A 15,775-nucleotide genomic window follows, 5' to 3' on the forward strand; every position below is an offset into this window, starting at 1 on the left:
GGGACCTACTGCCCCCGAATTGCCGCAGGTGCTGCCCCTCTCCCTTGGCCGCCCCAAGCACCTGCTTGTTAAGCTGGTGCCTGGAGCCGGCCCTGCACGAATGCATCCCAAGTCTTCAGGGCAAATCAAACAATAAACACTATTGCTTTTAAACCCTGTACTGTAGTTACAAATGTGCACTCACCAGAGGGGCCTTCTCTGCCTTCAGGTTCGGGGATCCCGCCTTGGGAGGGTATTGGCTCCAGGGTGATGAAAAGGTCCTGGCTGCCGGGGAGAATGGATTCACCACTTGCCTGCTGCACATTCTCCTTCTCCTCCTCTTCCTCATCCACAAAATCCTCCTCCATGTTGCATGAGACTCCTCCCTTGCAGGTGTCAACGGACAGTTGTGGGGTAGTGGTAGGGTCCCCCCCTAGAATACCATGCAGCTGATCGTAGAAGCAGCATGTATGGGGCTCTGACCCAGAATGACCATTTGCCTCCTTTGTCTTTTGGTAGGCTTGTCTGAGTTTCTTGACTTTCACGCAACACTGCTGTGTGTCCTTGTTGTAGCCTCTGTCCATCATGCCCTGTGTGATTTTGGCATATATATTAGTATTTATTCTTTTTGATTGGAGTTCTGCCTGCACAGATTCTTCTCCCCATACAGCAACCAGATCCAGTGAATCTCGTTTGCTCCATGCGGGAGCTCGTTTGTGATTCTGGGGGACTGCATGGTCATCTGTGCTGCTGAGCTCGCCACACTGACTGAACAGGAAATGAAATTCAAAAGTTCCCAGGGCTTTTCCTGTGTACGTGGTTAGTGCATCGGAGTTGAAAGTACTGTCCAGAGCAGTCACATTGGAGCACTATAGGATAGCTCCCGGAGGCCAATAACGTCGATTTGCGTCCGCACTACCCCGAATTTGACCCAGCAAGGTAGATTTTAGCGCTACTCCCAGGGAGGAGTACAGAAATCGACTTTAAGAGCCCTTTAGGTCGATTCATTGTAAAATCGACCTAACACAGCTAAATTCGACCTATCCCTGTAGTGTAAACCAGGGCTCACTGAAGATGTTATTATGCCGATGGAAGCGCTTCTCTTGTCGGTGTAGTTAATCCACCTCCATGAGAGGCAATAGCTCTGTTGACTGGAGAAGCTCTCCCATAGCACTGCCTACACCAGGGGTTACATCAGTATAACTACATTGCTCAAGGGTGTAGATTTTTCAAACCCCTGAGTGACATATTTATGCTGACATAAGTCTGTAGTGTAGACATGGCCTTAGTAATAATTGCTAATTTAGATGTAGAATTGTCAGACTCCAAATAGAGTCTTGACCATAGAGATTGGGGGTGTGCATGGCACATGAGGGATTGTTTAATTATTGTATTTTGGTAGCCCCCAGAGGATAGGGCCCTGTTGTGCTGGCCACTGTACAAACATGTAACCAAGAGATGGTTACAATTCAATTGAAATGAAATACAACAGCTGGATAGATGGGAGGGGTGAGGGGGGAGAAGGAGCACAAGTTAAAGTAGGGAAATGGGAGAGAGATGATCCAAAAGACCACACAAGGTGGCATTTCTATGGACAGGGCTCTAATTCAGAATCTTATGCAGAGGAAGATACTGAGGGAGGGAACTGGGGGTCTAGTGGTTAGGGCAGACAGAACTGGAGTCAGGCCTCCAGGGTTCTAGTCCCAGCTCTGGAAATTGAGCACTGCATAGAACAGGATTAGGGCTGTAAGGAAAGATGGTGGGGGGGACGGATAGCTCAGTGGTTTGAGCATTGGCCTGCTAAACCGAGGGTTGTGAGCTCAATCCTTGAGGGGGCCATTTAGGGAACTGGGGTAAAAATCTGTCTGGGGATTGGTCCTGCTTTGAGCAGGGGGTTGGACTAGATGACCTCCTGAGGTCCCTTCCAACCCTGACATTCTATGATTCTATGATTAAGATACACATTTATTTCAAGTGGAAGGTGTCTAGTAGGAAGGATCTTCAAAATAAAAATTCTCTGAAGTGCATAGTACATTATACATAAGTTTGAATTCTTCCAAAATAGTACAATACATAGAGAAGGAATACAATGAACATAGAAGATGTGACAGATACAGCATGAATTCTACCCTCAAGCTCTTAACTAGAACTAGAAAAACAATTTTTGAGAACGAGGCAGTGATTTTCCACAGCTGGAGCAGAACCGTACAAAACTGAGGAAATACAGTACATTTCCACTCTGTGGCTGTTCCAAGGAGACTTTAAAATGAGTTGTCAGGTACAATGTGTGGGTGTAAAATGAACTTCAATGGAGAACTTAGAGGATCTCTCTCACTTTGGCATGTAAGAAATTGCACTTTTCCTTATGCGTGGGAAATCTATTTATAAATGAGCAGTACTTTTTTTGTGGAAACCAGTTCAAAACAGAAGAGGAAGACCATCCTGTTGAATAACAGGACTCGCTTAGTTTCCAAACAGTTTACAAATAAAATAACTATCTACAGTATAAGGAGATACACAGCTGAGCAGAAGCAGCAGATACTTAACCAAACCAAGAGCAGTGTCACTGGGACCATTCTCATTAACTCTTTAAACATTTGCTATTGAAGAAAAAAAATAAGAAGAAATCTGGCAAGGGGCTATTTTTTGTAAGCTATTTCAAGGAGCATAATCAGACAGTAGTAGAAGGGTAAAATAATGAACATGAACTATGTGTAGCTATTGGGGAAGGGAAAGATTTTATTTAGTGATAGTGTAAAATAGAAGAGCTTTTTATCTAAGAAAGTATCTCTCATGTGCTGTATGTTTTCAACATTAAAAAGAAGAACAGGAGTACTTGTGGCACCTTAGAGACTAACAAATTTATTAGAGCATAAGCTTTCGTGGACTACAGCCCACTTCTTCGGATGCATATTTAACATTAAATGCATATGCAACATTAAAATCCCTTTTCATGATTAATCAGCCCTACTCTTCACTCTATAAATGGGCATCCCTCTTTTTGCATTTTTCTTTTCCTTACCACCTAAGAGATATCTTTTTTAAAATGTATGGATAGGCCTTTTTGGTAGTGTTCAGCTTTATGCCTGTTTAATTCACATTTGATTTAGTCCTGGATTTTGTGGAAATATTAGTTCATTATGAAAATACCATGTTGTCTACAGTGATAGGATATGTTAATTAAATATACAGCTAATTAAGATTAACATTTATATAGAGATATGTACTTCATAGGAATTAGAGAAGGTAATAACATCTATTGGCATATCAGAAGTATATCCACTTTTTAGGAAGTATCTGCTTATATTTTAACACTTTTATTTTACATTATTTTGTTTAGTGTTATTCTGGCTATGGCAAAATAGCTCTATCAAATAGGAAGGTTTTCAGCCCTCTTCAAGCTGATTTGATTCTGTATTGTTTCATCTATTCTGGAGCCTCCTATATTAGGGAACCTGATCCATTTATTGCTTTGAAGATCATAGAATCGTAGGGCTGGAAGGGACCTCAAGAGATACAGATGTGGTCTTCTCATCTAAAAAAAAAGATATACTGGCATTAGAAAAGGTTCAGAGACGGGCAACTAAAATGATTAGGGGTTTGGAACGGGTCCCATATGAGGAGAGATTAAAGAGATTGGGACTTTTCATTTTGGAAAAGAGGAGACTAAGGGGGGATATGATAGAGGTATATAAAATCATGAGTGGTGTGTAGAAACTGAATAAAGAAAAGTTATTTACTTGTTCCCATAATATAAGAACTAGGGGCCATCAAATGAAATTAATTGGCAGTAGGTTTAAAACAAATAAAAGGAAGTTCTTCTTCACACGGCGCACAGTTAACCTGTGGAACTCCTTGCCTGAGGAGGTTGTGAAGGACTATAACAGGGTTTTAAAAAGTACTGGATAAATTCATGGAGGTTAAGTCCATTAATGGCTATTAGCCAGGATGGGTAAGGAATGGTGTCCCTTGCATCTGTTTGTCAAAGAGTGGAGATGGATGGCAGGAGAGAGATCACTTGATCATTACCTGTTAGGTTCACTCCCTCTGGGGCACCTGGCATTGGCCACTATTGGTAGCCAGAATAGTGGGCTGGATGGACCTTTGGTCTCACCCAGTATGGCCAAACTTATGTTCTTATGAGGTCTTCTACTTCTGTTTCCTGCACTCAAGGCAGGGCGAAGTATTATCTAGACCACGGGTGGGCAAACTTTTTGGCCTGAGGGCCACATCAGGGTTCCAAAACTGTATGGAAGGCCGGGTAGGGAAGGCTGTGCCTCCCCAAACCCTAACCCTATCCGCCTCGTTCTACTTCCCCCCCCCCCCCCACTGCTCCCCTCAGAACCTCCAACCCCGCCCTGCTCCTTGTCCCCTGACCATCCCCTCCTGGGACCCCCTACCCCTAACCACCCCCCACCCCTTATCCAACCCCCCCCTGCTCCCAGTCTGCCCCAACCCCTAACCACACCCCTGCCCCCTGACAGTCCCCCTGGAGCGCCACCCCCTATCCAATCCCCCCCAAAGTCCCTTTCAGAGTGCGGCCCTGTGAACATGGGTGGAAGACTCAGGAACCGCAGGGGCCATGGGTGGAAGACTCAGGGAGGCGCAGCAGCAGCCGTGCAGCTGAAGAGAAGCTGTGGTTTCACCTTCAAAGCGCCGCTTCTCTCCGGGCGGCTGCCCGGTGCTCCTCCTGAGTCCTCCAGCCTCGTTCGCCGTGCTCATAGTGGCCTGAACTTTGGAGGAAGTGGGCAGCTTCATGGTGTGCATTTCACTGTTTCCATGTTTCCGATACAGTGAATTACAGAAATTAAATCTGGAGGTGATAAATGCGTGGATCTTGTGGCCAGGTCTTTATCCAGCAGAAAGGGGTGATATTTCTTAATGAGCTGCAGGGGAAAGACACTTTTCATTGCTGATGCTACCTGATCATCCCAGCTCAGTGAGGAATCAAACAAGATCACTGAGGCTTTGCACAATTTTGACGAATGGGGGCTGTATACTTTCAGTGGAAGACATGGCACAGTATCTAGCTATTTTTTCAACCTGTATCACTTAAGTCTTGCCTTGGTTGAGCCAGCTGCTGTACATCAAGAAGGTGTATGCTGTATGTCTTGTAGTCATTATGACATCTTAGTAGTGGTAATGGTTATATCGGTGGAGAATGATATACTCATTTGGCTATTATCAGCATATGATTGGTAGTGGAACCACTGTCATCTCACTGTCTCTTCAAATACTCTCATATAAAAAAGGAAGGATATTAAGGACCCTGCGGGACCCTGCAAACTTCCTCTTCAGGAAAGAGGACCAGGAGCAGTTACCCTTCACCACTCTCAGGGTTATGCTAGAGAGAAATGATTGGAGTCATAGTAATGCTGCTCTATCTACTCCATTTATGCCTGGTAGGTTTATTTAGCAGTACCTTGTGCTCTACTGCGTAAAAAGCTGCAGAGAGGTCTGGTAGAGTGAGCATAGAAGATGACAGGGTAATTCCATTCACTCCTTGGTCTCCCTGCTAAAATGACTGGCAAGGTACCAATGAGTGACTATTTTACTGATGCGGCTATAATCACTACCAACCTAGGTTTCAGAGTAGCAGCCTTGTTAGTCTGTATCTGCAAAAAGAACAGGAGTACTTGTGGCACCTTAGAGACTAACAAATTTATTCGAGCATAAACTTTCATGGGCTACATCCAATGAAGTGGACTGTAGCCCATGAAAGCTTATGCTCAAATAAATTTGTTAGTCTCTAAGGTGCCACAAGTACTCCTGTTCTTTTTACCAACCTAGTGTATTTGAACTGGTGCACTTTAAGTGAAAAGCTCCATATTAATCTTTACAAGTCCTCCTGTGTTTTATTTTTAAAGGTTTTTTTCTTTGCGGAGATCTTCAAGACTACAATCTCTGTTTTACTCTTTTCATTGTTTGCAGGTTTCTAACCTCTATCTATATGACAGCGTGCTCATGTTGGCCAATGCCTTCCATAGAAAGCTGGAGGACAGGAAATGGCACAGCATGGCAAGCTTGAACTGCATGAGGAAATCCACCAAACCTTGGAATGGAGGTCGATCCATGTTGGAGACTATTAAGAAGGTAAGAGTGGACAAGGTTGGAAGCCCAATGTGCAATAAAAACTACAAAGGAACCAAAATGCTCTGATTTTTCTTTCAGACGAACTTCTCAAAAATGATTTAACCTTGATTTTAAGTTGTTATTAATGAAACTGTGTGGTCATGAAGGTGTGTCCTCTACAACAGGTGATGTCATGGCTATGTTTTGTATAAGTCACATAATGATGAGTAGTCGTATAGCTTTATGCATTTCACCAAACAGATGAAACCTTAAGTAGTTGTCAGAGTCGACCAGAGTAGACATTCCTTAGCAAAGCTGCTAACATGGTTGGCTCTTAGGAAACCAGAGGAAAAATGATGCATTGTATAATCTAATATCTTGATTCTGATTTCACACTACTGTAAATCTGGAGTAACTCCTGAATCCAATTCATATGCACTCTTTCTCACTCTGCCCCAGACACACACCACTTTCTGATAGAATGTTCATTGAAACAGCATGTGTTGGTGAAATTGCATTTTGGTGAAAATGTTCCAACCAACTCTAATGACACCACTGTTTCATTGAGAATTTAAAGCAAGGTTAAATCATTTTTTAGTTACGCCACTGTTAAACTGGCATGAGCTTTGTTCACTGAAATTTTAATAACATTGAAAATACATTGTTGTCAGCCTGACTCGGTAGCTTTATTTTTTCTGGGCCAGAAAGTGGTGGCTTTGTGTTGCACACCAGAATCTAGGCAAACTCAATCATGTTACAAGTGTTATAGTTTCAGATTCAGCTAAGGTTCTGTCTGCTTTTTACTGGTGGCTGTCCTTGTATAAGTTAAAGATCCCAAGGCATGTTTCAAAACGAGTGGTAGATGTGTCTTGGCTAACAGTCTCTTTTTCAGTAAGGTAGTATATTTTGTCTAAGGCTGCCACATTAATTTAATTGCAAACATTTGCAAGGCATGTTAGGATACCTGGAGCATAAAAGGTGCTTTATAAAAATTGTATTCTAATATCTTTAACATTGTTTCCTTAGGGCCATATAACTGGGCTCACTGGCGTTATGGAATTTAGAGAAGACGGCTCCAACCCCTATGTCCAATTTGAAATACTGGGCACCAGCTATAGTGAAACATTTGGCAAAGATGTGCGGAGGGTAAAGATTCAGTTTTTTTTTTCCCCTGAAAAAGAGAGAGATCCTGCTTATCTGGGGGGAAATGCTATCCTTTTAGAAAGAATGGAAGAAGTGCTTTTGCTCACAGTACAAAAGTCACTTATTATAGAAATAATATATTCTAATTTCTCATATACTTAAACCTTGAAAGATAACACTTTTATACCATCAGAAGGGAGGTCTGCAAATTGTTCTCAAATGTGCCATATTCCTTAATATATTCTATACTGATGTGGTGAGCATAATAGTGAAGACTTTCAGGTGAATTATAATATAATTGGCATAACTGAGACTTGTCCTAATCAGGAAACTAACTGGCATATTAAATTACCAGAACATATAAAGTCTTTTGAAGGTACAGTCTCTCTAAGAAGCTGGAAAACTGGAGTTGGTATAGTAATGTGAGAGGAGGATGTTCTATTTGAAGAGAGAAATGACATATCAAAACTGGCTAGTGGAGCAGACACACTTTGGAATGAGATGGGCGATAGGACTGGTAAAAATGATCATTAATATATACTGCCATAGGATGAGAAAGCTTAGTAGGAAATGTTCATACAGATGGGGAACTGTAAATTAAGGCTAGCACATGAATAAGAACAGTTGATTTGCTTTGGTTTTGACTGGAACAGAAGCTGAAAAATGCCCACATAATAGGTATACAAGGGGTTTCCAGTCAAATATTGTTTTTAAATAATTCATATTACCATGGCATTTCTTATACTATGCAGAGCAGAGCTGAGCAATTAACTGATTTTTTTGTTCAGTTGGGACAGCAAACAAAAAAATCAGAAAAAATATTTGGTTCAGTTAAAAAAATATTTGGAATTTGTCAACAAACAGGGACAGTCTGTTTTGGGCCAGCAAACTGGCTGTGAGCATGTCTACCTTTAGCCCAGTGGCTAAAACATATGCCTGGGAAGTGGAAATCCAGGTTTGAATCCCCACTCTGCAGTAAGGATTTGAACTCAGATCTCCTGTCCCAGATAAGCAGCCCAATCACCACACTATGGGTTATTTTGGGTGGGCTTCTCTCAATCTCTCCTGATGGAGTTCTTCCACCTTGCCAAAGAGAGGACTAAGAATGACTCTATAGCCTAATGAAATTCAGGCACTCACCTGGGAGGTAGGAGATGTGGATTCAAATTCCTCTTCTGAATCAGGCAGATAGAAAATTACAAGGTGGTAAAGAGGACAGATGTATACACATGGTTTCCTGGCCTGGGAAAAGTTTTTCCCCACCGGAAGCAATCAGATCAAATTTGCAAATAGTTTCAGTCAATCCAAAACTGCACTTTTTGGTGAATAAACTATTTGTCTGAAAAAGCAGAAGTGAGTAGAGACAGAATTTCATAGTGGCTCAAAGTTTGCAAAATTTTAGTTTTTTATTTGTCTGTTTGTTTTTACTAATCCAAATTTCATCTCCCTGAAGTCCTCTAATGGACAAATGAATAAAGGTACACATCTACAGTCTTACTTAACAAATATTAATGCTTCTTTGAAACAGAAATGGCCAGAAGTTGTCTGAAGTTTGTCTGGCTCAGCAATAACATTTTGTGTTTATCTATCCAGATTTTCAAACATTCTCCTCTAATTTTGGATTAGATACCTTAAAGGAGATACCTTAAAGGAGTCTGATTTTCAGAAAGTCAGTAGGGCTTTGCAGAGGGAGCCTATGTCCTGAAATGGTCATTAAACAATAACAGAAAAAAAATCATTTCAATTTATATGGCTCCAGGATTAGATATTAAACTTCCTGCTTTGCCAGGAACTGTCTCTGAAGAATTTAGATCAGGGTGTGAACCCTCTCTGTATTCAAGTGGTAGGAAACGGTTACTTTTCTGTCCACTTTACTGCATGTTCCACAGTTGTTCTACTTGAAAGAAGGAATACTCTCCAAGTCTCCAGCTGTTCCTTCCTTTTGAAATTATTCCATTTCGCTAATGGAAAATTAAGGTCACTTTGAGAGGCAAAAATGGCTGTTGAGCAGAGCACAAAACTAGGTTAGGAGCCCTGGTTCCATTACTGTCTCTGCTACAGATTTCTTCAGTGACCTTGAGCAAGTCACTTAATTTTATGCCTCAGCTTCTCTCTCTCTAAAACTGGTATTACAGTGCTGACCCCTGTTGAGAATAACTTTCAGATCTTTGGATGGAAATCACTGTGTAAGTGTAAATGATTATTTTTATTATTATTTACACCAGTTTCTGCCAGCATACATGCCAGAGTTCCTACAGTAAATTGGAGCAGAACAAACTGGCTTAACTCAGGTGAAATTCATGCACCCTTAAAATGACCAGATAAGGTTATTCAGAAGTGACTCTAAGACAAGAAAGGAAATATTATCTGACTAATTGTACTGGGGAAAGATGATGATGTACAAATAGGATACAACAAGGCTTCATGTTTGATCTCCTGATTTGTTTATATGAAAGATTTCTAAGTTTATAATTTATATTAAAGTGAGAGGATCACGTAATAATTTGGGACAATACAGTTAGATGGAGGAGGGCTTAAGTCTACTCAGACACCTTGACTGTTGATGAACAATGGTATCCAGTGCAAAGAAAGTAAGAAGATATATTTCTGAAAGAGAGGAATTCTGTGGAGAGCTGCTTATTGCAACATTCTGCTTTGAGCAGGAAAAGATTCTGAAAACATGTATTTACCTTTTAGTTTAATGTTTGGAAATAGTAAAGAATGAGTATCTGACTGGAAATCCTTGGGAGGAGGTGATATTTTTCACAGCATAAGTACTGTAGTATCTGCACGAGTCTGTTATTTTGATTTTCTCTTTTTTTTTATTCTTATTCTTATGTGACATTTCTATTACTGGAGGTTTGCAACCATGGTAGCCCATTCTGTACGATCTTCTGCTAATCTCTTTATGGATGAATATTCCTTTTGATCCACCCAGGATGCCACATTGTCCATCCAAGATCTTCTTTTTCTACCTCATGTTTTTCTGCTATCAACTTTCCCTTCAGGTGCTCATAAACATGCATCACCCACTGAACTTGTTAAAATGTACCTTGCAAATCAAATCTTTCCTTTTGTAAGGTCTCTGACAAGTGTTTGCTGAGTTTCAATTATCAATATCCCCCCCCAAATTTTTCATTGGCTACTCTGACTATCCATGCCATTTTCAGAATTCTTCAACCAACACCATAAGTTGAAGAATTGCAGTTTCTTTATTATCAATTGTTGGAATGTCCATGTTTCACAGCAGTAATTTTAACGCAGACCAGATGTAAGTTTTTAAGAATCAGAATTTAGCCTTCAAATTTATGTCCCTTCTCATCAGATTTTTATTCCTCCAGAGTGTCTCTTTCACTCTTGCTATTCTGGTGCTGTCTTCGTTATCCAGTCTTCCGTCTTCTGTAATAATGCTTCTGAAGTAGCAATAATTTCTCATTTACTGAATGGCTGTGTCATTCGCTGGAATCTTGCATGTTTTCCCAGGAACCTTGAATAACACAATAATTTTTGTCTTGTCCACATTTCACTTAAGACCATATTCTTTACCATATTCAGATAAAATCTCCACTAACTTCATCAGACCTTCTTTTCAATCTGCATAGTGAATGTGATTCATCTATTTTCTTTTTATCTTAATACCTTCTAAGGTTTCTTCAATTAATTTAATCAAACACTTGCTGTAAATGTTGAATAAAGTTGGTGACATTTGTTTCACTCCTTTCTTGATTTCTATTAGATTTTTATATTCATCGCCCACTTCTTTATTATTGCAGCAAAAATCTGTTACAGTTCAAAAATATTTTCAATGGCTTGAAAATTCAAGCTCTTCTCCTTTTAAATTACTTGAGTGAGAGGCCAATTCTGGTTGAACTTCAACTCTCTCCATATAACTATGGGGTGTCACCCTGTTGGAGAGGTATGGAGGGTCCCCTATCTATAGATCTTCTTCATCCCATATGAAGTGACAGTCAGCTTCCTCTATGGCCCTGCCCCTCTCCTGGGCCTGGACCCCACAGAGAGCCCTCATGTTAGGCACTCAGGAGGGGTGACACATAGACTGTTCCTACCTAGTGGGAAAGCCAGTGAAAAGTTAATGCAGCATGAGTTTGCACTATGGCTGCCACTTTACATTGAGCCCTTGCTACATAGTCTTCTAGGGGTAGTTTCCAGCTAGGGATTCCCTGGGAGAATGGCTGAGATGGAATCATGGGAAAAGAACATAAGGTCAATCAGCCCTTGCAGGAAGACACAAAACCTTTTTGTAGATGGATGTAAGCTCCTCTGGGCTGCCCTGGGATCTGTGGCTTTTGCAGACAAAATAGTTCCACAGGGATGGTGAAGACAAAATTCCCACCTTGCCCCCACACAAAGAATCATAGAATCATAAGACTGGAAGGGACCTCGAGAGTTCATCTAGTCCAGTACCCTGCACTCATGGACTACATATTATCTAGACCATCCCTGACAGGTGTTTATCTAACCTGCTCTTAAAAATCTCCAATGACAGAGATTCCACAACCTCCCTGGGCAATTTATTCCTGTGCTTAGCCACCCTGACAGGAAGTTTTCCTAATGTCCAACCTAAACTACCCTTGCTGCAATGTAAGCCCCTTGGTTATTGTCCTATCCTCAGATGTTAAAGAGAACAATATTTCTCTCTTCTTCTTGTAACAATCTTTTATGTACTTGTAAACTGTTATCATGTTTCCCCTCAGTCTTCTCTTCTCCAGACTAAACAAAACCCAATTTTTTCAATCTTCCCTCATAGGTCATGTTTTCTAGACTTTTAATAATTTTTATCGCTCTTCTCTGGATTGGCTCCAATTTGTCCACATCCTTCCTCAAATGTGGCACCCAGAACTGGATACAATACTCCAGTTGAAATCTAATCAGCAAGGAGTAGAGCGGAAGAATTATTTCTCGTATCTTGCTTACAACACTCCTGCTGATGCATCCCAGGAGGATGTTTGCTTTTTTTTTGCAACAGTGTTACACTATTGATTCATATTTAGCTTGTGATCCACTATGACCCCCAGATTCCTTCCGCAGTACTCCTTCCTAGGCAGTCATTTCCCATTTTGTATGTGTGCAACTGATTGTTCCTTCCTAAGTGGAGTACTTTGCATTCGTCCTTATTGAATTTCATCCTATTTACTCCAGACCATTTCTCCAGTTTGTCCAGATCATTTTGAATTTTGATGCAATCCTCCAAAGCACTTTCAACCCCTCCCAGCTTGGTATCATCTGGAAACTTCAGAAATGTATAGTAGAACTTCAGATTACACTGCTCTACAGCCAAAATGCTTCTGAAATAAATGTAGTCAAACTTCACTAATTCTGGGTCACTGAGAATGAAAATGATGCTTAAAATTGTTGATTGGCTCTGGTTTTCGAGATATGCTATTGGGTCAGTATATACGACCCTTGACTTGGGAAAGGCGGAAGATAAGTGAGTTGTAAAGGGAAGGGATCTCAATTTAAACCAGAAATGACTAAAATACATCTTTGACTGGATCTATGAATAAATCTATGACTGGGTTTGGACAGTACTTGCTTTTTAGGCAAAACAATGAATGATGCAATCTGAAGCTGGTATTGTGTCATACATGATATGAATTGCATCATGTTATTCCTAGAAGTCATGGATGATGCAATCATAATGAAGCTTACATCACTCTGCTGAACAAATTGCCCTATATCAGCTCTAGAAATCATACAGTGTCGTGCTCTCTTATTTGTCAGTGTTTGATTTTGCAAAGGGACACATTTCTGTTTAGCCAAAGTGAGCAGAGATGCCTTGTACTTGTGTAAACAGTGCAGATAACTTCTGCTATGTTTGTGGTGAAGTGACTTTTGCATCACAAAAGTGCAGTATAACCACTATGGTTAAGAAAGCCTATCACCTTTATTTTGGCTGCAAAATTGGAGATCAGGACAAGAGGTGGGCCCCACACATATGCTGCAACACTTGTGCAACAAATCTTCGTCAGTGACTGAACAGGAAAAGGAAATCTATGCCTTTTGCAGTGCCAATGATTTGAAGAGAGCCAACAGATCATACCAGCAATTGTTACTTCTGCATGGTGCCTCCAGTTGGGAAAGGTGTGTCAAAGAAGAAAAAGTGGACTGTGCATTATCCAAACATTCCATCAGGTAGACGCCCAGTACCCCACGGAGAAGGACTGCCGGTTCCTGATGCACCAGAATCATTCTCACTTGAGTCAGACGAAGAAGAGGAAGAGGGATGAAACTTCTGGTCCTGAACCATCAATGTCACAGGACCCACATTTTCTCCCATCCTCCTTCTTTGAACCACACCTCATAACACAAGGTGAACTGAATGACCTTGTCAGGGATTTGGAACTACCCAAGAGTAAGGCAGAGCTGTTGGGCTCCAGACTACAGCAGTGGAATCTCCTGGCAGGTGATGTTAGGGTTTCCATGTTCCGTGACCGTCAAAAGGATCTTGTCCCATTCTTCTTCATGGAAAGTGATCTTGTAGCCTGCAACAACATCGATGGTGTGATGGCAGCCCTCAACATCGTTCACGATCCAGATGAGTGGAGACTGTTCATTGAGTCATCAAAGACGAGTCTTAAAGCTGTTTTACTGCATAATGGCAATGTTTTGCCATCCATTCCAGTTGGTTATGCAGTCCATATGAAGGAAACCTATAACAACATGAAACAACTTTTGAGGTGCATAAACTATGACAAACATCAGTGGCAGCTTTGTGGCGATTTGAAGGTTTTTGCTGTCTTGGTTGGTCTGCAGACTGGATACACAAAGTACTGCTGTTTTCTCTGCGAATGGGATAGTCGTGCAAGAGATTCCCACTACATCAAGAAAGATTGGCCTCTCTGACAGTCATTGGAGCCTGCGAGGAAAAGTGTTCAGCATCCACCACTTGTTGAATCAAGGAAGATTTTGTTACCACCCTTACACATCAAGCTGGGTCTGATGAAGAACTTTGTCAAGGCCATTGACAAAACACAAGCAGCTTTCAAGTACCTCCGTGGAAAATTTCCAAGGTTAAGTGAAGCTAAGATAAAGGAAGGTGTCTTTGTTGGTCCTCAGATTCGTGAACTTCTTCGAGATGATGCATTTGACCATGCACTGCGTGGCAAGGAAAAGATGGCATGGAAAGCCTTCCAGTTAGTGGCAATAAATTTTCTCGGAAACAACAAGGCAGACACCTACAGGTTGTTGGTGGAAAACCTCCTCAAGGCATACAAAAGCCTTGTTTACAACATGTCACTAAAGATACATTTTTTGCACTCTCATCTAGATTTTTTTCCACCGAACTGCGGAGCAGTGAGCGACGAGCACGGCGAGCGATTTCACCAGGACATTGCAACAATGGAGAAACGCTATCAGGGCAAATGGAGCCCATCAATGCTTGCAGACCATTGCTGGACAGTGACAAGAGATGCTCCATGCCGAGTAGACACTGAATAGGACTAAACTATGTACATAATAGTTTTTTGCCTTTTGTTTCATAATCAATTTTATTTATGTAACCCTTTTGCTGATTTTTAAAGTGTTACATAAACAAGACAGGTGAAATATTATCATGTAAAGCAACCATAAACACATGAAAAGACCTAGGTTTACAATTTATGATTAAAACTCTACTATCTAAACAATATACGTAGACCTAAAATGTAAAAACTTAAATATCTTAGAAACAGTAGCCAATCAGTTGTTTTAATTGTCATATTTGAATTCAGCACATCAAAATACATAATAAATAGCACATTTTATCTCTGAAGCAGATGACTTCTCAAAAATTGTAGACCAGTGTTATAAATACCTCAGGAATGAAGGCTGTTCTTAACTCTGAAATGCTCGTAACTCTGAGCAAAAAGTTATGGTTGTTCTTTCAAAAGTTTACATCTGAACATTGACTTAATAAGCTTTGAAACTTTACTATGCAGAAGAAAAATGCTGTTTTCCCTTAATTTTTTTAGTAGTTTACGTTTAACACAGTACTTTTTTTTTTTTTCCTGGTCTGTTGCTGCCTGCTTGTGTACATCCGGTTCCAAATGAGGTGTGATTGACTGGTTAGTTCATAACTCTGGTGTTGATAACTATTAGGTTATACTGTACTCTGCCATAAAAATGAACTATTTCAGGGAACATGGAGTGAGAGAATCCTCATAGTTTTTCCTTCCTTGCCCAATGGATATTTTTATGGGGGTGGAGGATACAAGCCTACGTGACTTACTTGGCATGATATCTTGATTTGCCTCTAGATTTGCCAGACTGAAATGACAGGAAATGCTCGGTTTCTTTTTGCCAAAACAATAAATAAAAACTCCCCAGTTTAAAAATTCTATGAAGAAGTGGATATTTTGATTGATACATATTTAATAAACATTCCTGCAAATCTTGTGTATAAGGCACTAGTACCTTAGCTTTAGTACCATACTCAGTACAACTTCCCCTGCTTTACATGGTAATCAATTGGGTCTTTCCTATTTCCTGTACATCCTAAAGGAAGACTGAGAATGTGGGACGTATTTCACTGGAAAAGAGGAGGCTGTGATGACCTCGTGAATGCATTTTAGAACTTAAGGTT

The 15,775-nt window shown here is 40.7% G+C and overlaps 1 protein-coding gene across 8 annotated transcripts in view; it reads left to right on the forward strand.

The window, feature by feature from the left end:
- Positions 1-15,775, forward strand: part of GRID1 (glutamate ionotropic receptor delta type subunit 1) — an 890,310-nt gene that overhangs the window by 719,142 nt on the left and 155,393 nt on the right. For all 8 annotated transcript variants that reach the window (XM_065551838.1, XM_065551837.1, XM_065551839.1 and 5 more), the window contains 2 exons: positions 5,911-6,072; positions 7,078-7,197. In XM_065551838.1, the coding sequence (XP_065407910.1) occupies positions 5,911-6,072; positions 7,078-7,197 (282 nt within the window). The remainder of the gene's footprint in view (positions 1-5,910; positions 6,073-7,077; positions 7,198-15,775) is intronic.

This window comes from Chrysemys picta, chromosome 7 (genome assembly GCF_011386835.1).
Source record: "Chrysemys picta bellii isolate R12L10 chromosome 7, ASM1138683v2, whole genome shotgun sequence".
Lineage (NCBI taxonomy): Eukaryota > Metazoa > Chordata > Testudines > Emydidae > Chrysemys > Chrysemys picta.